The sequence below is a fragment of the Myotis davidii genome, unplaced genomic scaffold (assembly GCF_000327345.1).
Source record: "Myotis davidii unplaced genomic scaffold, ASM32734v1 scaffold462, whole genome shotgun sequence".
Lineage (NCBI taxonomy): Eukaryota > Metazoa > Chordata > Mammalia > Chiroptera > Vespertilionidae > Myotis > Myotis davidii.
This window is the reverse complement of record NW_006293237.1, coordinates 923,270-947,323: the sequence shown is the minus strand read 5'-3', so window position 1 is coordinate 947,323 and position 24,054 is coordinate 923,270. Positions and strand designations below refer to the sequence as shown.

General features: G+C 47.1%; 1 protein-coding gene across 1 annotated transcript; it reads left to right on the top strand.

Moving 5' to 3' along the window:
* On the top strand, positions 1-11,929 carry ZNF275 (zinc finger protein 275). The gene is made up of 3 exons (XM_006766962.2): positions 1-27; positions 4,550-4,658; positions 5,992-11,929. Exons 1-3 carry the CDS (start codon positions 1-3, stop codon positions 7,146-7,148), a joined length of 1,293 nt encoding a protein of 430 aa, XP_006767025.1. The 3' UTR covers positions 7,149-11,929.
* Positions 11,930-24,054: the final 12,125 nt, after the last annotated feature.

The window sequence follows — 24,054 nt, the reverse complement described above, 5'->3', positions numbered from 1 at the left end:
ATGGGGCTGGAGAGTGAAGACACTCGAGTGAGGTCTGAATTCCTAGAAGAAGCCACTTGTGTAATGGCCAGAGGCCCTGAAAGGCATCGCCTTGGCATATCTAGGAAGGATGAAGGTCAGAGTGTCTGGAAGGAATGACTGAGATTTGGGGTGCAGAATATAGGTCTGGTGGGTCAGCCAGGGCCCTGTCGGGGGTTAAGGGCTTACTTGGGTCTCTGGCTTAAGGGTTTGTAACAGGCCATCTTTCTCAGAAGGTGAATGCAAGGTGTTCTCCCACCGCCCTTACACTTGGCAGCAAAACCTCAATGTCAGTTGGCAGTACATTTTAATAAATGAATCGTATAAGTAATCTATGACCAGTTCGTTTCGAGTTGGAAGTCAAACCAGACATCAAATGTAAACCAGGAAGAATCCAACTGCTCAGAGAGGGCCCTGCCCAGGTGGTAGCGGGACACAGAGGGTTTGGCTGCTGGGCACTTGGGGCTTAATTCACACACCAGGGAATCGCCTGTGCTGGGCAGCTGGTTAGAGATGGGAAGGGGGTTTCTGTGGATGCTGGGGCCAAGGAAGGCCTGCACACACCTGTCCATGGCGCTGACGGTGTGGGAGGAGGGGGGAAACAAGCCCTGGAAGTTGCAACCCCATGGTGCTGCCTCTAAGTTTTCTGGGACTATCCACATTCCTGCCAACCCCTCTTCCCTGTCTGTGCCTGCCTTGCCCATGTGGGCCCTTCAGGATGTTGCCCAGCTTGGAGGGCGGTTCCCTGTTGTCTCCTTGGCCTCAGCCCTGTCTTCTTGCATCTGAGCACCTTTTTTATCCAAAATCTACCCACACCTTTTAAAATTGTTATTCCTTTCTGATTAACAAAGAAATGCAGTTTGGTTACCAGTAATTCACACATTACAGAAACAGAAAGCAGACCTTTCTAGACCCAGACCAAACCCCAGGGTAGCACTCACTGCAGTATAGGTGTGCCCATTTTAGCTACAAGCCGATCTCAGTTTATGCCTTTCACCTCCTAAAAAGCAAATCTATATTTAGCCATCCTCTCCCCTTTGCCTACCTTTTTTTGATGATTTAACAAATAGTTCTGTCTGTCTACATCTTCTGCCAAGGATTCGCATTTTTATAATCTGCATGTCATCCTGCATTGGCCACCTGTTGATTTTTTTTTCATTTTTATTTATTTTTGTTTTGTTCGTTTGGTTATTGGTTTTCTGCCACCTGTTGATTTGATACCTAACCTCTCCAGTTGTGCCCGCTCTGAGTTCTAGGACCCTTCAGTACAGTCTCCAGAGCTCTGAGCTGCATTCATAATTCTCCCACTCTCTCTCGTTTTTATGACATGGGGATAACTTAGACCCTTCCTGTTGGTGATAGTATATTGTTTTCCATCCTTTTACTTTTAACCTACCCAGGTCTTTACATTTAGAGTCTTTATATAAATTTAAGATTTCTTGTAGACAGCATATAGTTGAGACTCATTTTTTAAATACAATCTGATAATATCTGCCTTTTATTTGGAGTGTGTAGTCCGTTTGTACTTTTTTTCTTTTTATTAAATTTATTGGGGGGATATTGGTTAACAAAATATTACAGATTTCAGGTACACGATTCTACAACACATCATCTGTACACTGTATTGTGTCTTCACCACCCCAAGTCAAGTCTCCTTCAATCACCATTTATCCCCCCTTTATCGCTTCTACTCCCCAACTCCCCTTTTCCCTCTGGTAATCACCATACTGTTGCCTGTACCTATGAGGGGTTTTTTTGGTTTTTTTGCTTAATCCCTTCGCCCAGCCTCCAGCCCTCTGCTACCAGTCTGTTCTCTATCTATGAGTCTGTTTCTATTTTGTTTGTTACTTTATTTTGTTCATTAGATTCTATCTGTGAGTGAAATCATATGGCACTTGTCTTTCTCTGTCTCATTTCACTTAGCATAATGCTCTCCCCACCCCACCCCCAAAAGTGAGGTGCGTTTACATAATGGAATACTACTTAGCTGTAAAAAAAGAAGGAAATCCTACCCTTTTTGACTCCATTTGCATTTCACTTAATTATATGGTTGGGTTTAAATTTACTGTCTTGCTGTTTGTTTCTATCTGTCCCATCTCTTCTTTTTCCTTTATTACTGTTTTTATTTCCCTTTGTTGTTGAAAGTATTACAGATGTTCGCCTTTTTCCCCCATTGACTCCCCCAACCTCTCTCCTGCCCTCTCCCTGGGCCTTCACTGCACTATTGTCTACTGAATGCCCCAGGTGATCACTGAGGAGGACTCTCTGCCGGTTGTTTGGACCCTGAACATCTCTCTTGCTTTGTGTGTTCTGGGAATTATTCTGCTTACAGCTTCCTGGTCCTGCTTTCCCCAGTCTTGGCGTTTCACTGTGTACATTCATGGCTGGGGAGTCAGGAAAGACTCGAGGGGAGTTTTACGAAGACCTTTTTTTGGAGCTCTTTTTCTGCATAGCTCCCTCCTTTCTGGAACTCTGCTCTGGCACATCCGGCTGCCTTAAACACCGATCTGTGCCTTGAAGCCAGCGAGCTCTATTTGGGTCCTCCTTCTCTACACTCTCAGTCTGGAAATTGCTTCCAGAGAGAGAACCTGGACAGCGATAAGGCTCACCTCCTTTTGTTTTTCTTCTCTCAGGGATCATGATCCTGTGCTGCCTGCTGTCTAATGTCTAAAAACTGTTGCTTTGCCTTAGCCAGTTTTCTCAGTGGTTAGAGCACCAGCCCACAGACTGAAGGGTCTTGGATTCAGTTCTGGTCAAGGGCATGACTTCATTTGCAGCCTCAATCCCTGCCCTGGTTGGGGAATGTGCGAGAGGCAACTCAATCGATGTTTCTCTCTGTGTGTCTCTCCCTCTCCCTTCCACTCTCTCTAAAAATCAATGAGAAAATACCCTCAGGTGAGGATTAACAACAATAACAAAAAAATCCTGTTGCCTTACATCTATTCTATACAGTTTTCTGCTTGTTTATGGCAGGACATAAAGTCTATCCTTGTTATTCCATCACAGCCAGAAGTGGAAATCTCCATCCGTCCTTTTAACATAGCATCGAATTTTATGTAAGTCTTTCAGCTGGAGTATCTGGGCTTTGTACTCCTTGAGCTGGTGTAAAAATGCTTCCTTTTCATTTAATTATAAATGGAATGGAATTGACCTGGCATCAGAACAGACACCATGCTCCTGTTTCGTTGAACTCACGGAAGTGGGAGGCCTGTGATGCGCACGTCTGTGGTAGCATCTTGTAATTTTTCACCTATTCTGCAACCTGGGAGAAAAAGGTAACATATATATTATTCAGACCTTTTTTATTAATTTAGCAAGGTAGTGCTTGAAGATATTTTCTTTGATGCTTCTTTTTCTAGCTTTTTTTAAAAATCTCCCTTTTGTCCAATGTATCACACAAGTGTTCTTGTCTGTGGCTGACTCATGGTCACCTGGCGCACTGCTTCAGTGGGTGGGAGGTGGCTAATAAAGGCCTTGCCGCTGGGCAGAAAGCCCTGCCTCCTGCCCTTCGTTGCCTCTCTTCTCTCCAGTGGCCCGATCTGGCTTTTTGTTGCCCCTACACAGTTGGAAAGAATCTCTCACTTCCTAAATTATTTCTTCTGATATTCTTCGGGTAACGCTTTCTTCCTGTGCAGTGTAAGTGGGCACTGACCTCTTCAAGGCTCACTGCTGGGAGGCCTGTGGCTGGCCTGTGGCTGAGAGCCAGTCTCCCCGCCATCGGCCCTCCGTCTTTGTCTTCTCCCGGCTGTGCCTGGGCTACCATTCATTTGTCTTGTCAGGGCTCCCTCTGGCCTGCTTGCATTCATTCTTAGTCCACTTTGCCCACTGCTTGGGGTATGTTTTCTTAGGCCTACCCAGGCTGTGGCTTGTCATTCGGCGGCTGTGCAAGAGAAGACTCAACAATATGTAAAACCAGGGGAAAGGAAGTTGCCAGTGACATCCCAGGGCTGCTGTCACTCACAGCTCTTTTCACTTCCCTTAACTTTGCCTGCTCCCGCCCCCCACCAGGGTCTTGCCCTTCCCCGGGATAGAGCTGGGGAAAACAGGTCCTAGTAGGCCATCTTGAGATGCTAGAGGCCCAGGGGAGCTGTGCTGTCTTCTGCCTGTCACTCCTCCCTGTTCTAGCCTCAGCCTCACCTCTTGCCCGAGCATGACACAAGGCAGGGCCTGGACCTCAGCTGCTGCCTTCCCTCCCTTCATTTCTCCCTCCCTCCGCTTCTCTCCCTGGGCTCTGCCAAGGAATGGATGCCCACTGGGCTTGTAATCCCCATCATACCACTGGGGGAGCTAAATTTCAATCCAGGAAAGGGACTGAACCAAGGTCCCTTGGGAGGCCAGTGCCGTGGCCCAGGTCTCCTGGCACATGGTCAGGTTGTCTTCCTAGGACTTCTCGACACTTGCGCGTAGATCTCCATGTTAGCAGGGCACACCCACTCCAGACCCTCACCTCATGTCCCTGTTGTTACTGGGACTGCCTCTACCTCATTCTAGAATGGATGGGAGAACTGATGATCCTTTTTAATTCTTTCAGGATTCACTGATATTTGGTGACGTGGCACAGTACCTCACAAAAAGGGAGTGGTTGAGGCTGGACCCTGAGCAGAGGACGCTGGCATTTTACGGCAACGTGACTTCTGTGGGTAAGGACACGCCTAGCCCTTCCACCAGCTTCATGATCCTAAGCAGCAGGAGTGGGATGGAAGGGGCTTGTGCCCCCTAGGGATGGGCTGTAAGAAAATACAAGGGTCTGTTACAATCGATTTCTCGCAGGGCTCCCCGCAACTTCTAATGGCATAGATAGGCTCCTCTCCAGTTTTTTATTAGAAAAGAAATTGAAATACATGTGCCACTGTAATTTATAATTAATTAATCTCACAAATGATACAAATTGCATGGCCATTTCATTATAGTTGACTGTCGAGAGCAAGGTTGGCAACAGCAAGCTCCTGTTCACCATCACACTGATGTGTGAGGTAGTGAGGGTTCTTAGAAGAGAGACGCCGGAGTCACGTGTGGATTGTGGAAGAGCATGGAGTTCAGTGTGGGGCCCCGAGGGGGTGGATATAGAGAAAGGGAGGGTTCACTTCCCAGGACAACCACTTGCCACCCCGACGGAGCAGGCCCAGAGCCATCTCATCGAGCCCCTGGCAGGAGTGACCCATTGGGGAAGGCATTCGAAATGGACGAACGACTTCCGAAAGTCACAGCCAACCTAGACTTTGAGAATTGAAGGAGGTTCCCCTTTGAAGTCCCTGCTTATTCTGTGCTCTTTCCGATGCCATCTCTGGCCGCTGCCATAACCCGTTTCCTTTCCCACGAGCAGGATTTCCTGTTTTGAATCCTGCCTAGACTCTCACTGGGTGCCAGGACACGCACTATTGGTATCAGACCCTTAACGCGGATCGAGCTACGTATTCTGGTGAGTGAAAAAGAATCCTAAAGAAATGTGAGGAAATGGTGGGGGAAGCCCAGCTGAGTCTTTGGGAAAAGGATGTGGCTGCTGCTCAGTCACAGAAGGGGAGCCCTCCCTGGGCCCACTTTGGTAGGAAGCACGATCTATCAGGCTCTTCTACCCTTTCCCTCTATGGTCCTTGCTTCTGGTCGGATGAGCACCAGCTGTCCTGACCCGGTGGCCCCCAGGCCCAGTGCTCTGCAGCTGTCTCAGGAGGAAAGCGATTCTTTTAAAATGTATATATACTTTCATTGATTTCAGAGAGAAAAGGAGAGAGAGATAGAAATATCAATGATGAGAGAGAATCACTGATTGGCTGCTTCCTGCACACCTCCCACTGGTGATCAAGCCCATAACCACGGACATGTGCTCTGACCAGGAATCAAACCATGACTTCGTGGTTCATAGGTCGACGCTCAACCACTGAGCCACGCCAGCTGGGCAGGAAAGCGATTCTTAACAAAGAATAACCTCCTTCCTCCCTCCTTTACGGACTGCAGTGTCTGTGGTTCTCATTTCAGAAAGCATCTTGGCGACCCAACACCAGACGAAGGGTGAAGACGCCCAACCACAGGAGATGGCATCCAGGAGCTCCTCGAGGGCCAGTGAGCCCAAACCTGAGGTCAAACAGAATGGGGACTCTAAGGGGAGGGGAGGGAACCCCCAGAATCTGCCTGTAGAGCATTACTTTGCGTGTAAAGAGTGTGGGGATGCGTTTCGGCTGAAGGTCCTCCTTGTGCAGCACCAGAGAATTCACAGTGAGGAGAAGGGCTGGGAGTGTGGGGATTGCGGGAAGGTCTTCAGGGGGGTCTTTGAGTTCAATGAGCACCGGAAGAGCCACGTGGCTGTAGAGCCCCGCCCCGGCCCAAGCCAGGCCCTGGATGATGCCACGGAAAAGAGGGAGCAAATGGAGGAGGAGGCAAAGCCCTTCGAGTGTGAGGAATGTGGGAAAAGGTTTAAGAAGAACGCAGGCCTTAGTCAACATCTGCGTGTCCACAGCAGAGAGAAGCCCTTTGATTGCGAGGAGTGTGGGCGATCCTTCAAAGTGAACACCCACCTCTTTCGCCATCAGAAGCTGCATATTTCAGAAAAGCCCTTTGCCTGCAAGGCCTGTAGCAGGGATTTCCTGGATCGCCAAGAGCTTCTCAAGCACCAGCGAATGCACACCGGCCACCTGCCTTTCGACTGTGACGACTGCGGCAAGTCCTTCCGAGGGGTCAATGGCCTGGCCGAGCACCAGCGCATCCACAGCGGTGCCAAGCCCTATGGGTGTGCCCACTGTGGCAAGCTGTTCCGGAGGAGCTCAGAGCTCACTAAGCATCGGCGGATTCACACAGGCGAGAAACCATACGAGTGCGGCCAGTGCGGGAAGGCCTTCAGGCAGAGCTCCAGCCTCCTGGAGCACCAGCGCATCCACACGGGCGAGCGGCCCTACGCGTGTGGCGACTGCGGCAAGGCCTTCCGGGGCCCCTCCGACCTGATCAAACACCGGCGGATCCACAGCGGACTGAAGCCCTACGAGTGTGACAAGTGCGGGAAGGCCTTCCGGAGGAGCTCAGGCCTGAGTCGCCATCGGAGAACCCACAGTGGAGCCAAACGCTGTGAGTGCAGTGAGTGTGGCCGCGTGTTCAAGAGGCGATCCTCGCTGCAGAAGCATCAGCCAACCCATCATGAGTAGATGAGGCCCGCAGACCCTTGTCTGTCCATGGGTCCCTGTTCCCCCTACAATCCCCCAGCCTAGAGTGGAATGGCAGAGTCAAAGGAGATGAACAGTTTTGTAGCGCTTATATATTTTATTGTCAGAAAGGTTGAAACCAATTTATACTGCCACCAGCAATTTATAAGTGTACATTTCCCATTTTGCCTCTCGAGAGTAGCTTTGTCCATTTTAATTTATTTCAGCTAGTTTATCTGGCATCAGATATCTTCAAGGTATTTAAATCTGCAGGCCTTGAATCTGAGAATGTGAGGAGAAACCTGGATGTGGGGCTGGAGGGTGGCTTGTTGGTCCTCCCCTCTGAGCTCCCACCTCAGGGAAACTGACACAGCTATTCAGTGATGGTGTCAACATAATGTGAGCCCAACTTTCCCGAAGAAAAGATTGCCCCAAAGTCTTTTGGCCTACTTGAATCTATAAATTTTTAGGGATGTAAATAGAATACTCAAATGTGTCATAATGTTTAACTTATTTAGTTACACATACATATTATAAATCACATATTATATAGAATAATATATTAATTTAGAAAATATTCCCCTTTCCCCCCCACACTCGGCTCCATATCATTTTGTTCTAACTCCTCACGTGCATTTCTGACCTCACTAGCCTTGGAGCCCCTTTTGAGTCATCAGTTTCAAAGCACATCAAATGGTTTCCATCCATTCGAGCTGTGTTCCATGTAGCATTGTGACAAGGCTCTCACTAGAAATTTCCTCCCAAATCATAAGTACGTGTCCATGTAAGATTAGGACAGTTGTTTTTAAAAATTGTCTCATAACTTTACAATATAACCACTCAAGGTGTTCCTTTTTTAAATGACCTTTCAAAGCCTTTTAAGCATCTAAAACTTGTCATTGTGAGGTCATACTCCTAGGTTCCATTTCTTTTGTGTCCTTTTTTCTGAAATCAATTCTATCTGGTGAGTCCCACTCATACACAAAACTACCATGGTTGGAGTTTGCTTCAGGCTAATGAGTCGTCCTTAGCAGCACTATCTTGTTCAAAATCAAGTAGTTGAGAGAGCATCCCCATAGTAACAGGGACATCAAGGACTCAAGTATAAGGTGACACCTCCTTTTCGAGAACAATTGCCTGTCATCTAATGGGACCTAGATGTTACTTCTCAACCCTCAGTTCCGGCTCTATAACAGAGATGATCACAGGACTACCTCCTGGGGTTATGGTGAGGACTGTGACACCACGCCCTGAATGGAGAGACACTCAGTGAAGGGCATCTGCTGTCATCGTCATAGTTATTGCTGTCATTCTATAGCTCATTAGTACCAGAACTGGGGATGGACCCAGGCCTTCTGACTCCTAGTCTCATCTTCTTTCTCATGCAGTGACTTAAATACTGTTTCCATTTTCTTGCATGCAAATCGTACGTTCATCTCCTTTGACCAGTTATCAAGTTACCTTTGGATATATTGACTTTATACAGAAGTTCTTTCTATATCGATTATGACGATCTCTTTCAATTTTATTGCTTTGTTCTCTGTAGCAGTTTTATTATACTTTTTGTTATGTAAGCTTTTAATTTTTACGTATCCAAGCATTCATTGTCTGTTAAGTCGTAATTTTCATTGGTTGAGTAGTTAGATATGACATTTTGTTCTAGAATTTTAACTACAAATGAAAAGTTGAAAGCCCTGCCCCACCAGAAGGCGAATGTTCCAAGCGGGCAGGCTGGATGGGAATGGGCCGGAGAAGCAGGCTCGCTCCTCATCCAAGACGCAGACTCTGCGCATGTCTGCAGGCAGTACTTGACTATCCAACCTGGCCACTCAGGCACATGAGAGAAACTTCCATCACAGCTTGGCCAGAACACTGACTGTTCCTCAGTCTAGCCCTAGCCATCAGCAGCAGGGCTGGACCTCACCTGATCGATGGGGTGGTCCCAACTTGTTCTTGGCAACAGCTGGCCATCCTTTGGACTCCTGGGAGCCTTGGCCATGTCTGGCGTGGATTCAGTGCCTGAGTAGCAGATCCACCCAAGAGACATCTCCTCCAACACAAGAAGACTCACCTGACGATGTCACGTGAATCGCATCCTCCTCTTAGGAAGTGACTCTGGAATAAGAAAGAAGTCAGTTTGGTGGCTTCTACTTTTGGTAACGAGGGGGAAATTCACCCGCGTGTTCTGATGTCACCTGCAGCCACACCTGAGAGGAGCAACAGAGCAAAGTCTCAGAGAGAAACCGTGCCCCTCTGGTGGCCTGCATGTTTCCGTGATCAAAGTTGGCCACACGGGCCTGGGCTGTGACTTACAGCAGGTGCGCCCAGAAGGGGCAACAAAACAAGGGTTTGGAGGGCAATGATGCCCTTCTGATGGCCCGTGTGGCATAGAAATAAAAGCTGGTCATTCTGAGGCTGGGCTGTTACTTCTAGCAGCCTCCCTAGGAGGAATAACAGCAAGGGCTGGCCAGCAGCCTGGCCCCTCCTGCAGAGCCCACAGGGAGAAGCCAGCCACACGAGCTGTGGCTTCCCAGCAGCTGTGCCCAGGATCAGAGGCAGCAGGAGGGGCACTAGAGGGCCTGGAGAGGAAGTGTGCCCTTCTGATGGGCCCACCAAAGCTGAGGCGGAACTTCCCATCCTGGGAAGCAGGGTCCCACAGTGACCCCTGTGACCTTAGCCAGAAGGTACTCTGGAATGGCCGCCAGGCCACACCAGTGGCTGTCTGCGACATCTCCATCCTGAGCCCCAGGCTGGAGATCCGCCGACAGCACTTGTTACATAGCAATTCCTTTTGCTCTGTGGGCTTCAGTTCTCGCAGTAGTCGTGAATCTGTGTCTGAGATCGCTACTTCCTTCTCTCAGCAGTTTTTCTCTTTTCAAGCTGTTATGACGTGTTTGATACAAGTGTCCTTTGGTAAGGAATGGTGATGTCATGGGGTGGGGGGACAATCTGGCACCTGTACCTGCAAGTACTCCGCCATTTCTTGCCCATTCACTAGGCATTTGTCGGGTTTCTTGAAGGATCCAGATGCAGTACTAACTCGGAATTTAGCATCATCAACACTGCCTTGTTTCCCCAGCTGGGACACGACGTCCTGCCATCCCGTCATGCCCTCCTTTACTTTTTTCCATTCCTGGTTCTCTAATTTCCTCTCAAAGAAACCCTTTTCCTGAGTTAACACTAAATACCGCATCTTTTCCATCGCTGTGTTTGCTCCAAACAATCAATTTGTGGCTTTCACATAGGTCCTGTAGTTGCCCCGAGTTCCGTTTTTGCCTCTGGCAACTAGGGGGTGGGTTTCCTAGGATTCTCTAGGTATACTACTACGTCAGATGCAAAATGTGATCCAGCTTTCTGTCGTGTGTGCTTGTCTATGCATTTGTGTATCTACCTCATTTCACTTTTCTTTCTAATCACACAGACCTTTTGCAAGGGAAACGAAGAGCAGTTGGGTTACATAGAATGTTAGTTCTCATTAGAAATCGATCCTTTTCGTATATTCTGAAAGAAAGCCTCCATTGCTTTTATTAAAGTTTTGAATACTTGCTGAAATTTTCCCAAAAATGCGATTGCTTACGATTTTTGCTGCTTGAGATTAGCTGTGTTGATTAGTTGTGTCAGACCCACTCTTAGATTTCCACAGTGAGCCCACCCGATCACAGTGGGCATCCTGTTCATGTGGTATTGCATTCCCAGTGCCCCTGGCTTGGGCCCTGTTGTGTGCCATGTGACTCCCACCCCTCTTCTAGGCCACATTCATTCAACCACAACTAACCACGTGACTCATGGGCAGCAACTGGTCATCAGAGCTGGCTGGAGATGATAGGCCAGGCCTTTCAGGTTCTGCAAACAAGGAAGTGAGAAGTTTCTAGTTGGTGTTGGAATAGAGAGGGAGCACTCCGCATTTAGAGGAGTTGGGCAGCACTGGCTTGAAGATCTATGGGTTCCTGCTAGGTGCCGCAGAGATGCTTCAATCCCAGCACCCTGGGGAAAGCCTGGTCTCATGTTCTTGGATTTCTGAGGACTGCCCTCCACTATAGACTTCCCTGACCAAACCAGCTTGAGTGGGTCTCTGCTTTTTGCAATCTGTCAAGAGCCAATGTATCATTTGGCTGCTTCCTGAGAAGCATCACGTGACTGGCTTTCCTTATGTTCACATGGTCCGAGTTCCTGACCCAAGTCCCCCCCTGACTATAGTAAACACCCATTTAAATGTGGTACCGTTTTCTCTTTGCTAAGATGGGTTAAAAAAATCTATGCCTTCTAGTATCAGTGCATTTGACCAATGCTTTTCTGTCTGATTATCATTATTGTACTGACCCCAAGTTTGCCCCATCCACCATGTTCCTGCTTTTGGAAGTGTTTCCCTACTTCCAGCAAATCCATCAGACAAAGAATCGATAACTTCTCTGTTACTCTGTATATTTACATTCTGTAATTGTCATTGCATCAGTTTGGGTGTTTACTTTCAAAAGTAGAAATGGTCTCTTTAAACTGGGCCTTCAGCAGTATTTGCATATCTAAGAACAGTAGCTATGTCCCACCCCAGTTCGTATTTTGGTTGTTGGCACTCTTTTCTCCTTCCTCCCAATCTCCATAACTTGTCTGTTTTATGGCACTTGACTATAATCAGCCTTGCACTAGAGCTTCGCCCTCCCGCCTCCCCCACCCGTTAGATTGTGCGCTCTTAGAAGACAGGGGTGGTCTTTCATGTCTTATTCCCCTACCAGACCTAGCACAGTGCCTTGCATCAAGTAGATTTCAATAAATATATGTTAAATGGCTTTGGTCTCCTTAACTTATTTTGTCAAAACTTAGTTTATCAATTCTTCCCTGGCCTTTTCCACACTCTGGGGTGCAGGTGCTATGTTGGCTTCCACTTGCTGGACACTCAGAGGGGAGAGGAGATGCTCTGATGAGGGAGGGCTGGTTTTCCTGGAAGTTTGAGCTCCCCCTTGGCAGAAGGGGCTCCTCTAGTCAATTCCAGGTGGGAGCAGAAGACCAGGCTGGACCCTAAGCTCCTCCCCTAAGGAATGGGGTAACAAATCACTTCTGGGATTTGAGAATCGGCCAGCCCCTCTGGGCTGGGTGAGGACAGGAGTGGGGAGGTCAGTCCTCTTGGTGGCCAGTGGCTGGCCCTCTCTCTGATGACCATTACCTCATAAAAGGCAGGTAATGAGGACAGGACCCTGGCTTCCTGGCCCTTCCAAGTACAAACAGCCCAGCTGTGGAGTCAGTTATCTGGTCCTGGAAGTGCAAGCACAGAGTAGGCTCCAGAGTGCTTGGGTTGGACCCTTGTGCTCCACAATGTACCCCCACAGGAGAGAGCAACATTGGAATAGAGCATGACTCCCCCCACCCACCCAGTCTCCCTGGAGGCTCCCAGGCAAGGACCGTGCCATCTTTCCTCCAGGGCCCCCTCCTCATCACGCTGTCAATTGCCAACTTCTAGGCAAGGGATGTGATAGCTCCTTGCCCCATTTTCAGCCCAGCCAACTCTGCTTGCAAGCCACATGTTTGGAAAGAATCATTCATTTGCTTTGCCGATTTCATGATATGCTTGCTACTGAGAATTCTACCCATTTTTCCTGAAAACATGCAAACTCTGCTCTGGCAAGCTTTGGTTTGACAAAAGTTAAGGCCACAGGTCCACTTGGACACCTAATACCAGACCCCAGGGGAGGGGACAGCCTGGGGCTTTTCTCTCAGGACCCCCTGTGGGCCTCTAGTAGGGGTTTGAGAATGTTCTAGAGCCCACTGCCTTCTGGAGCCCAGTAGCTTCTCCAACATCACCCTCCTCTGAGCACCCCCTCCCCACGAGTCTTGCTGGCCTGAGGGTTCACAATCCCCTGAACCCAACATTGTTGCCCTAGTCCAGTGATAGCGAACCTATGACACGCATGTCAGAGGTGACAAGCGAACTCATTTTTGGGGTTGATTTTTCTTTGTTAAATGGCATTTAAATAGATAAAATAAATAAGTCTTTGTTTTACTATGGTTGCAAATATCAGAAAATTTCTATATGTGTCACGACACCAGAGTTAAGTTAGGGTTTTTCAAAATGCTGGCACGCCGAGCTCAAAAGGTTCGCCATCACTGCCCTAGTCCATTCTCCCAAGCACGACCCTCTGCCCCAACCCACTTCAGTCCAGCTTGTGGCCCACCTGGGAGGGACTATTGGCATTGTCTTAATCTGTTCAGGCTGCTATAATGAAAATACCATAAGTCGGGTGGTTTATAAACAACAGGCATTTATTGCTCACAGTTCTGGAGGCTAGAAGTCCAAGATCAAGTTGCTGGCAAAGCCAGTGTCTGGTGAGGACCTGTTTCCTGATTCATAGATGGCTGTCATTTTGCAGTGTCCCCACATGGAACAGACAGGAGAGCTCTCTGGAGTCTCTTTTACAAATTCCTTTCATGGGGGCTCCACACTCATGATGTAATCACTTCCCAAAGGCCCCATGTCTCAATACCACCACCTTGGGGGCTAGGATGTCAATGTATGAACTTCGGGGTGACACTTGCAGTCCATGACAGGCATGCAGATAGAAAGGGGGGCTTCTGCTTTGAAGCTCACTGCATTTTAGCTTAGTATCCTCCCAACCCATTAGCCTCAGGATTCCACAGTCACCAGCCCCTACAAGAGTTTCTGCTGTGGCCCAGTTCATCTTTGGAATCCTGGGCTGAAATGTATTTCATTCAAATAGCTGGGGCTGTCTCTAGCCTCACATTGAAATACACCTTTGGCCTGTCCTAGCGGGTTTGACTCAGTGGATAGAGTGTCAGCCTGCAGACTGAAGGGTCCCAGGTTCAATTCTGGTCAAGGGCACATACATGTACGTCAGTTGCAGGCTTGATCCCTGGCCCCGGTCACGGCACTGGCGCTGCAACCAATCGATGTCTCTCTTACATCAATATTTCTCTCTGTCTCTCCCCCTCCCTTCCACTCTCTAAAAATCAATGGGGGAAAAAATATATCCTCAGGTGAGGATTAACAAAAATTTTGTTAAAAAAAATGATTTTGGCCTAACACCATCACACTGGTGATGAGGAAAAGAAGAGAAACGTGGGCAAGGATGCCCTGCTCACCATTAACAGAGGTGAGGGTACTCGGTTTTCTTCTGGATTTGGGCACTAAGGACTTATACATTTGTGAGCTCTTTGAATTTTGTCTCCACTGAGCACCTATTATTCTTTTAATTAAAATATATTTAAATATATAATTTAAAAACATGCCCCCCTCACTTTTTTCAGACAAGTTGGGTCACAAATATCCTGTGTCCCTCACCCTTACCCATTTCCTGACCTTCATGCAACAAGCATTAATTGAGTACCTGCTGTATGCCAAGCTCCACAAGCATTAATTGAGTACCTACTGTATGCCATGCTCCACAAGCATTGAGTACCTGCTGTATGCCAAGCTCCAAAAGCATTTATCTAGTACCTGCTGTATGCCAAGCTTCATAAGCATTAATTGAGTACCTGCTGTATGCCAAGCTCCAAAAGCAAATGACATAATCCCTGCCCTCAAGCACAGAATGCCAGAGCAAGGCAGACATAGTGAAAATGTCGCCACAAGTGGCACCTACATTCTCACCAAGTTGGATTCCTAGGATTTGTGCACTTTAGTGGGTACTGGTTACACTTCAATTTTAAAAACTACAGAGCCAAACACAATACTAGCAAACTAATCCCCCTCCCTCCATGCTCAGGTCCTGCTAATTTTACATTTCAAGGACCTCCATGGTCTGCCCTGGCTGAGAGGGGGCCTCTCCCTCCTGGGGCCCCTTGTGCTTTCAGACCCAACCTCACTGCCTGGGAGTGGCCTATACCCCCAGACTGGGAGCCTCTGAGTCAGGGTGGGGCAGATCCACCCTGGCCCCCCACACCCAACCTGGGCCCAGGCCCGGAGTGGGCCCTGGGTGGACAAAGGTGTCCTGTGAGTGGGTGGGCTGGATGGGATGTAGCCTCAGCCTGGGCCTCCCCTCTCCTCCCCCCCCCCCCGGCGGGACGCTTCACCCAGAGTGAAGCTGTGGAGATGATGGATCAGATCGTCCACTGGGTGCGGAAAGACCCATCGGGACTGGCCCGGCCCTGGCTCCCAGGGGCCCCAGCCTAGGAGTCCATGGTGGTGCCCATGATGCTGCTCAACCTGGTGGAAGCAAACCAGGAGCTGGCGGGCAACTATGTGGAACTGGGGAACTGGTGCACCCAGAAGATTCTGTAGCATGTCCAGGTGTGAGGGTGGGTGGGCAGGAGGCTGATGCCAGCTGCCAGACGGGGCCTGGGCGCTGGGGGGCAGGGCCACCCCACTCCCCACCCTTCGTGGCTCCTCCTCTGCCCACAGCCCCTCTCAACCTGGGCCCTGCTGGTCGCCTTCACAGATAGGCACAGAGGCTTCACCAGGAAGAGGTGAGACCCAAGACCCTCAGGAAGGCAGAGGGTCCAGGGAACTGGGTGGAGCCAAGGGCAGAAGGGAGGGTGCCAGGCAGGGCAGAGAGCAGGAAATCCAGACTCAAGTCCTTTCAGGCCTCTGTGTGTTCCAGGAAAGCCACTTTGGTGGCAGTGGTGAGATCTCCTGGTTGGAGGGGACAGGTACCTGGATGATGGGGTGCAGCCTCAGCCTTGACTCAGAAGGCCCCTCAAGGCCAAGGGCTGCCTATACACTGGGCGGCTGAATGGGAGGGGCCAAATGGGTGGGGGCTGTTGACCCTGAACTTCAAGAAGCTTCACAGCACCAAGCCAGCTATTGAATGGCAATGAAGAGCATGGAAGACACATTTGGCCAATGTGAGGTGGTCAAGGCTAAATCGCAAATCCCACTACCAGGAAATGAATTTGAGATTCAATAAGTCTGAAATGTTTCAACAAGTGTACCTGTTATTATAATTTTGTTTTCCACTGTCACCCTCCAGCTCGGGGTTGGCCTTCTGAGGCAGGACCCGTGGTCTCGGCCTGCAGCTGACTCCCTGGGCTCCTGTGCTGCGCACTTGCCCACTTCACACGCGCTGTGTGACGACGCCTGATGCTCTTCGGGAAGCCCACTGTGTTTCAGAAGAAAGGTTTCAGTAGCTTGTTTTCCGGAAGGAACTTTGTACCCTGGATTCACGGTTTGGCCAGATCACAAAACCCCTTTGTCTTTAGTTACTGAAAACAACTGGGGACTATATAGCAGTCCCTGTGAGGATTTCCTTTATATTTCTCAGCAACTGTTTTCCTGCAGTAGTTGGTTAAGTCTGGTTTGAGGTTAGTTTAGGTGAGATCAAAATGTGTTTTGAGAACCTCACTTTTCTCTAAAACTTGACTCTTTTCTTCATATGTTCACATTATTATTTCAGGATCAGAAATGATTTCTAAAAGACACAATTGCGCCCTAACTGGTTTGGCTCAGTGAATAGAGCGTCGGCCTGCAGACTGAAGGGTCCCAGGTTCGATTCCGGTCAAGGGCATGTACCTTGGTTGCGGGCACATCCCCAGTGGGAGGTGTGTAGGAGGCAGCTGATCGAGGTTTCTCTCTCATCAATGTTTCTAACTCTCTATCCCTCTCCCTTCCTCTCTGTAAAAAATCAATAAAATATATTTTTTTTAAAAAAATAAATAAATAAATAAAAGACACAATTGCGCCCTAGCCAGCTTGGCTCAGTGGTTAGAGTGTTGATGCACAGATTGAAGAGTCCCAGGTTTGATTCTGGTCGAAGGCACTTACTAGTACCTCAGTTGCAGGCTCCATCCTGGCACTAGGCCCTGGCGGGGGCATGTGCGGGAGGCAACCAATCATGTGTCTCTCTCACATTGATGTTTCTCTCTCTGTTCCTCCCCCTCCCTTCTATTCTCTCTAAAAATCAGTGGAAAAATAGCCTCAGGTGAGGATTAACAAAAAATAAAAGACACAATTGTGTACAACTTCGGAGATTTTCCTCCTGGAGGTTCTGTTTTATTTCATTCTTGCAAAATGAGGTTTCCCCATAGGACTTTTTTTCTGAAAACACTCACAACCTAAATGGAATCAAATAACTGAATACTATTCCATTCTTAAAGTGCTTTTACATAATGCTACAAATGCCAGGTCCATATTCCAAAGCACTGAGTAAGATTATTATCCTGTGTTGTATTATTTTTAAAAATGTATAAACATTTTCTGCATAATTACATGCACATATGTACACATACCCCAGAGTGTTTCTCATCATATGTTTATTCTGAAATTTGCTCCCTTCACATAATGAGACATGCCCGGGAGAGAGTGTTTTTTAATATATTTTTATTGATTTTAGAGAGGGAGAGGGAGAGAGAGAGAGAAACATCAGTGATGAGAGAGAATCATTGATCAGCTGCCTCCCACATGCCTCCCACTGGGGACTGAGCCCACAACCCAGGCATGTGCCCTGACCAGGAATCAAACCATGATCTCCTGGTTCATAGGTTGATGTTCAACCACTGAGCCATGCCAGCCAGGCCATTCAGGCCTATTTTATGTCCCCGAGGAACATTTTAAAGTTTCTTTACACAGGTCTTGCATATCTCTTATAAAGTTTATTTCTAGATATTTTATCTTTTTTGTTCGATGGAGTCTTTTATGATGTCTTCTAACTTGTTTGTCTAAGTGATTTTGCACCCAGCCAACTTACTCTTTATGACATTTTTAGAGGTAGATGCTTTTGGATTTTCCAGATATTCAGGCATATCATCTACAAATAGCCACCATTTTAATTCTGCTTTCTAATGTTTTATGCTGGGGTCCAGCCCCGGGGGTCCAGGGGTTCCCAAAGGTGTGGACGGAGTCGGGGAAGAACGTTTTACACGGAGACAGTGTTCAGAACTCTCTAGCTTTCCTTAGTCTCCGTGGATCTTCCTGTGCCTGGCTGAGGCCACAGAGAGAGATAGAGGCAAACTGAGCCTTTATATTTATAGTGAGAAGTAAACAAGGTAGTGGTTACCATAGTTACACTGTTCTTGTGAGTTTCACTTGTTTACACTGTTCTTGTGAGTTTCACTTGTTTTTGTTCTTGTGAGTTTCACTTGTTTACACCATGGTTATACTTCCTGCACTTCCTCAGCCCATTAGCTTCCCAGATAAGATCTAGGGAGTGTTACAAGGTCAAGCCTAATTATGCTAAGAGGACTGTGCCCTCTAAGCTGGGAATTGTTTGTGACTTTGCCTACAGGTCAGTCCGAGGCTTAACCCTATATCAGCTCCCTACAGTTTTAACCTTGCAAATTGTAACATACAGCACAGATGCAGAGAAGGGCATAAATTATATATGTTTTACAGGCATTTTCTGCACTTTATATAAAGTGAACATATTCTTGAAACCACTTCCAGGTCAAGAACTAGAGCCCTGTCCGCTGGCCCCAGCATGGCTCCCCACAATCACCACCTTCTCCCTCCCTAATTTTTTAAATTTATTTTATTGTTGAAAGTATTAAATATGTGCCCCCCTTTTCCCCCATTGACCCCCTCACCTGCACCCGCCCTCCCAGGCCTTCACCACACTATGGTCTATGTCCATGGGTTATGTCTATCCTAAATAATAAAAGGGTAATATGCAAATTGACCAAAGAGTGGAATGACTGGTCACTCTAATGCACACTGACCACCAGAGAGCAGACACTCAATCAGAAGCTGCCACCAGTGGTCAGTGCACTCCCACAGAGAGAATGCTGCTCAGCCAGAAGCCAGGCTCATGACTGGCGAGCGCAGCGGCGGTGGTGGAAGCCTCTCTCGCCTCCGCAGCATTCGGACATCCCCTGAGGGTTCCCAGACTGTGAGAGGGTGCAGGCTGGGCTAAGGGACCCCACCCCTCCAATGCACAAATTTCGTGCATCAGGTCTCTAGTATGCATATAAATTCCCTAGTTAATCTCTCCCTACTCACCCTCCCAATCCTGCCTTCCCTCTGAGATTCATCAGCCTGGTTCTTACTTCTATGTCTCTGGACATCAGTTTATTTTGTTCATTGGATTCTACATATGAGTGAGATTATGTGATACTTGTCTTTCTCTGACTGGCTTATTTCACTTAGCATATTGCTCTCCTGGTCCCTCCATGCCTCCCTAGTTTCTACTGAAATCATTTTCTTGCTTTTTATCAGAGTTTTGCCACCTAAACATCCATCCATCCATAAATAATATGATTTAGTTTTGCCTATTTTTAAACTGCATATAGATTGAAGTATAATTTATGCATTCTTCTGTGTTTTGGTTTTTTCACTCTATACTGTGTCTTTAAAATCCATCCAAGCTGTAGCATATATCATTTATTCCTTTTTATTTTGGTAGGTATTCCACTGTATAACGTTACCACAGAGCATTTATCTATTGTATCCCTGCTGGATCTGGTTTGTTTTCAGCACCCAAATGCTGCATTGAAGCATTGTATGAGTGTCCTGTGACTGCTGTAACGAAATACCACAAACTTGAAGGCTTACAACAGAAATTTGTCTCCCAGTTCTGAAGGCCAGAAGTTCAAGATCAAGGTATCAGCATGGCCACACTTGCTTTGAAGATTCTAGGGGAGAATCTCACTTTGCTTCTTCCAGTTTCTGGTAGCTTGTGGCCACATCACTTCAATGTCTGCCTCTCTGATCACATGGCCTTCTCCTCTTCTGTTCGTCTCAAATCTCCCTCTGCTGGTCTCTTATACAGACACTTGTCATTGATTTTAGGGCCCACCCAGATAACCCAGGATGATGTCATCTCAAGATTCTTAACTTAATCACATCTGCAAAGATCCCCTTTTCCAAATAATGTCACATTCACAGGGTCTTGTGGTCAGGATATGCACATATTATTTGAGGAGCTACTGTTGAACCCATTGCAACCATTTAAACTTGTTTCCTCATAGTTTGTATACTTGGCAGTGGAATCCTGGGCCACAGGGGAAGTATGCCTTCAATTTTCCTACAGAATGTCAACCTGTTTTCTAACACACCCCAACAGCAGTGTATTAAAGTTTTTCCATTGCTCTACCGCCTTGCCAACTCTTAGACTCATCAGCCTTTTTGGTTTCTGCCAATCTGGTGGGCGTGTAATGGTATCTCATGAAGTTGAGTGCTTTCATATGTTTGTGGACCATTTGTCTGTTCAAGGCTTTGGCCTAGTTTTCTATTGTGTCATTTGTCTTTTGCTTGTTATTTTGTTCTTTTTCCTAGTCACAAGAACATTTTTGATTGTATGTGTTTTTCTCTTCTCCAAATCTCCTATCAGAATCTCTCAGGTGGCCCACCCTATGTGAAACCTATAAGAAAGAGAATTCTGGAAGTGTAGTTCAGGCTAGCCAAGCTGACATACTACAAAGCTGCCCCAATGGCTTTATTTAACTCTCCTCAAATTACTTAGTTTGCATGCACCATCTGTTTCCTGTCAGGCTACTGACTGATTCAGATGTGTAGTATTTTTTTAATCGTTCAATAAAACATTTCCCAATTTCCATCATATTATTGTCTTTGAACCATGGGTTATTTAAATGTGTATTTCATCATTTCTAAATATGTAGAGATTTCTCTAGTTATCTTTTTGTTATAAGCGAGTGTTAATACCCTCCTGCCAATGGCCCCCAGGAACACATCTGTAGGTGAACAAATTGGCCCTAATACATGGGAAGCAAAGGAGCATCTCAGAACGAGTATATTAGAAAGAACCTATTGTAACATTTGGACTGCGGTTGGGTGATCTTGGGGAGAGTCCAAGGAAGCGAGGGTTTGCTATAGATGCTGTCAGAAAGCAAGGGCAATTCTCTGATTGAGGGTCTCAATCTATGTGCTCTATAGAGAGGGCAGTCTGCTGCCAGGCTAAAGCTGTGGCTGGCAAAGCAGCAGCGGGTCCCCATATTAGCCAAGCAAGAGAAAGATGTTTGGTATTTGCAGGTTGCACATTGCCCTTGGTTTTATCTGTGCTTTTTTTAAAAAAAGTCACGAAGTGGCCTTGCTTTCTTTCATTTGATCTTGGTCTCAAAGTAACCTTGTTTGAGGTTGGTGTTCTGTGAGAATGTTTATGTCCAGGAAGAGAACAACATGGCCTAGCTGTGAGCGCCAGGCCAGCTTGCAGATGCCAAGGGCTGCTGCTGCTTCGTTCTTTTTTTATCCTTTCTTGTGGGTTTCCAGCTTAATTACAACTGTGGTCAGAGAACATGCTCTGAATAATTCCGATCCCTTGAAACCTGTTAAGACTTATTTTAGGTTCCAGTATATGATCTTTTTTTTTTTTTTGAATCCTCACCCGAGGATATTTTTCCATTGATTTTTAGAGAAAGTAGAAGAGAGAGGGAAAGACAGAAATATTGATGTGAGAGAAACACATTGATTGGTTGCCTCCTGCAAAACCCCCTGACCAGGGCCTACTATGGTCTTTTTTAGTGTTTTATTCATTTCAAACGGGCCAGATCCGGCCCGCAGGCCGTAGTTTGCCCACGACTGCTCTATCCACTGAGCCAAACCAGCTAGGGCTGTGGTCATTTCTTTAAAAATATTTTTGTATTGATTTCAGAGAGGAAGGGTGAGAGAGAGAGAAACATCAATGATGAGAAAGAATCATTGATTGGCTGCCTCCTGCACCGCCCTCCCTACTGGGGATCGAGACTCCAACCCGGGCCTGTGCCTTGACTGGGACTAGAACCCAGGACCCTACAGTCAGCAGACCAACACTCTATCCACTGAGCCAAACCAGCTAGGACCAGTATGTGGTCATTTTTTCTAAAGGTTTCATGTGTGCCCCAAAGAATGTGCAGTCTGCAGCTAATGTTCTACACGCACCCATTAGATCAGCTGCCAGTGGTTCAGACCTGTATCTTCCCTGGTGTTTTGTCTGCTTGATCTGCCAAGAACCGAGAGAGGTGTGGTAGTCTTCCAACTCCACATATGAATTAGTTTTGTGCTAAAAAATTTTTTTTTTCAAATCCAAATCTCATTAGCCCTTCAGATCCAGCTACCAATTTACAGGAAATATGAAGTTCAGAGGAGCTTATTAAAACTACCCCACAGGGATGCAATCATCAACATCCAGACTGCGGGAGCTTTAGTACAAACAACACAGCGTGCTCAACAAATAAATTGCAAGGGGGCACAGGGAGAGGGAGAACCTGAAGACGAAAAGACACTTAGTAACATATCGTTCTACGTATGGACCTCAATCGGTGCCTAATTCGAACAAACTATAAAGAAAAAAATGTGACAATGGAGAATTTGAACACTGACTGGATATTTGTTGATGCTAAAGAATTATTGTTAATTTTTAGTGTGACAATGGCATTGTAGTAATGTTAATAAAGAGTCTGTCTTAGAGATACGTACCTAAAATGTATGGGAGTGACAGCTCATCACCCTTGCCATGTCAAAGTATTTTATAATCTGTGATGCTGGTATAAATGAAATGTTTTATCGTTTTCATTTGGAAATAATTTCAAACTTACAGAAAAGGAACAAGAATAGTACAAACACCATCCCTATACACTTGAACCAGATTAAACTATTATTAACATTTTGCACCATTTACATTATCATTCTCATCCTCTCTATCTTTGCTGCTGGAAGCAAGTCTTCTCTTCTCCCCCAATTATTTATCTCTATTATTTGTTTGGATTCACAGGTTTCTGTTTTTTTTTTTTATTGGTTTATAATTCACTACTGTCCTTACCTATTTGGTGCTCAAATTGTCCCGGATTTAGCCAGTGTAAGCTCATCCGGGCTAGCTCCTGGGTCCTTTGGACATGGCACCATCATTCCCTATTTCCTGCCCAGTTCTGAGATCAGCCATTTCTCCAGGAAGCCCTGGTTTCTTTTAGTGAGGAATGATATTATGGATGAAGATCTGGGTGCGCTTGTTGCTACTGGGATTTTCCAGTGGAAGAAGCTGAGAAATATATGCATGTACAGGTGTGTATACACGCATACATATTTACACACATACACATATCCATGTGCACATATGCCTACATACACATATACCTTTATTCTACCTCCATCCCACAGGCTTTTTTTTGTCTCCTCCATCCCGTATTTGAGCCTCCCCTCTTCCACAGTGAGGAACTTGCCTCCCAACAACACCTTTCTCAACAACACCAGTCCTATAGATCATCAAAGATTGTTTCAAAATTGCTTCCCACTTCCCACTCCCAAAAACAAACTTAAGAGCTTGGTATTTCTTGGTAGCCCCCTTGCCCCAGTAACCTTTCCCAAGACTGAAGCTTAAAAATATTTTTTTCAGTCCAGGCGGCGTGGCACAGTGGTTGAGCATCAACCTATGGACCAAGAGATCACAGTTCAATTCCTGGTCAGGGCACATGCCCGGATTGTGGGCGTGATCCCCAGTGTGGGACATGTAGGAGGCAGCCAATCCATGATTCTTTCTCATCATTGATGTTTCTCTCTTCCTCTCTGAAATCAATAAAAATATCTCTCTATATAAAACCCTAATATGCAAATAGACTAAACAGAGGAACAACTGAACAACCAGTCGCTATGACGTGCGCTGACCACCAGGGAGCACTCTCAGAACATGGCGGTGTCAGCAGCAGGTGGCAGAGCACAGAACATGGCAGGCATTAACTGCGGCAGGATGGTGGAGCAGGTTTGCGGGGGCACCAGACCAAGGTAGGGTGCTGATTGTTGTCATTGGGGCAAGCCTCTGGTGGTTACTGAAAATTCTTTGCTTCCATGTGATGTGGTCCGGCCTGGCACTCTCACCTGCTGCTGGCACCGGCCCCGATCGCCCCTCAGGGCTTCTCCACCTCCCCCTGCTCCTGAGGGGCGATTGGGGCTGGCAGGCACCTCTTGTACCTGCTACCAGCTGGAGCCGCTGCTCACAGCCACTGCTGGTACCGGTTTTAATCACTCCGTGCCGTCAGTGGGTGTGAGCAGGGCCAGTGCCGTCAGCACGTGGGAGCGGCGGTGGGAGGGGGAGGGCTCAGCAGCCCG

What these genes read in the sequence shown, in the direction of transcription:
- ZNF275 (XM_006766962.2), top strand. Translation starts at nt 1, where the DNA reads ATGGGGCTGGAGAGTGAAGACACTCGA. An exon ending in TGGAGAGTGAAGACACTCGA is followed by an intron (nt 28 to 4,549) that starts GTGAGGTCTGAA and finishes TAATTCTTTCAG; the next exon opens with GATTCACTGATATTTGGTGA. An exon ending in CGGCAACGTGACTTCTGTGG is followed by an intron (nt 4,659 to 5,991) that starts GTAAGGACACGC and finishes TTCTCATTTCAG; the next exon opens with AAAGCATCTTGGCGACCCAA.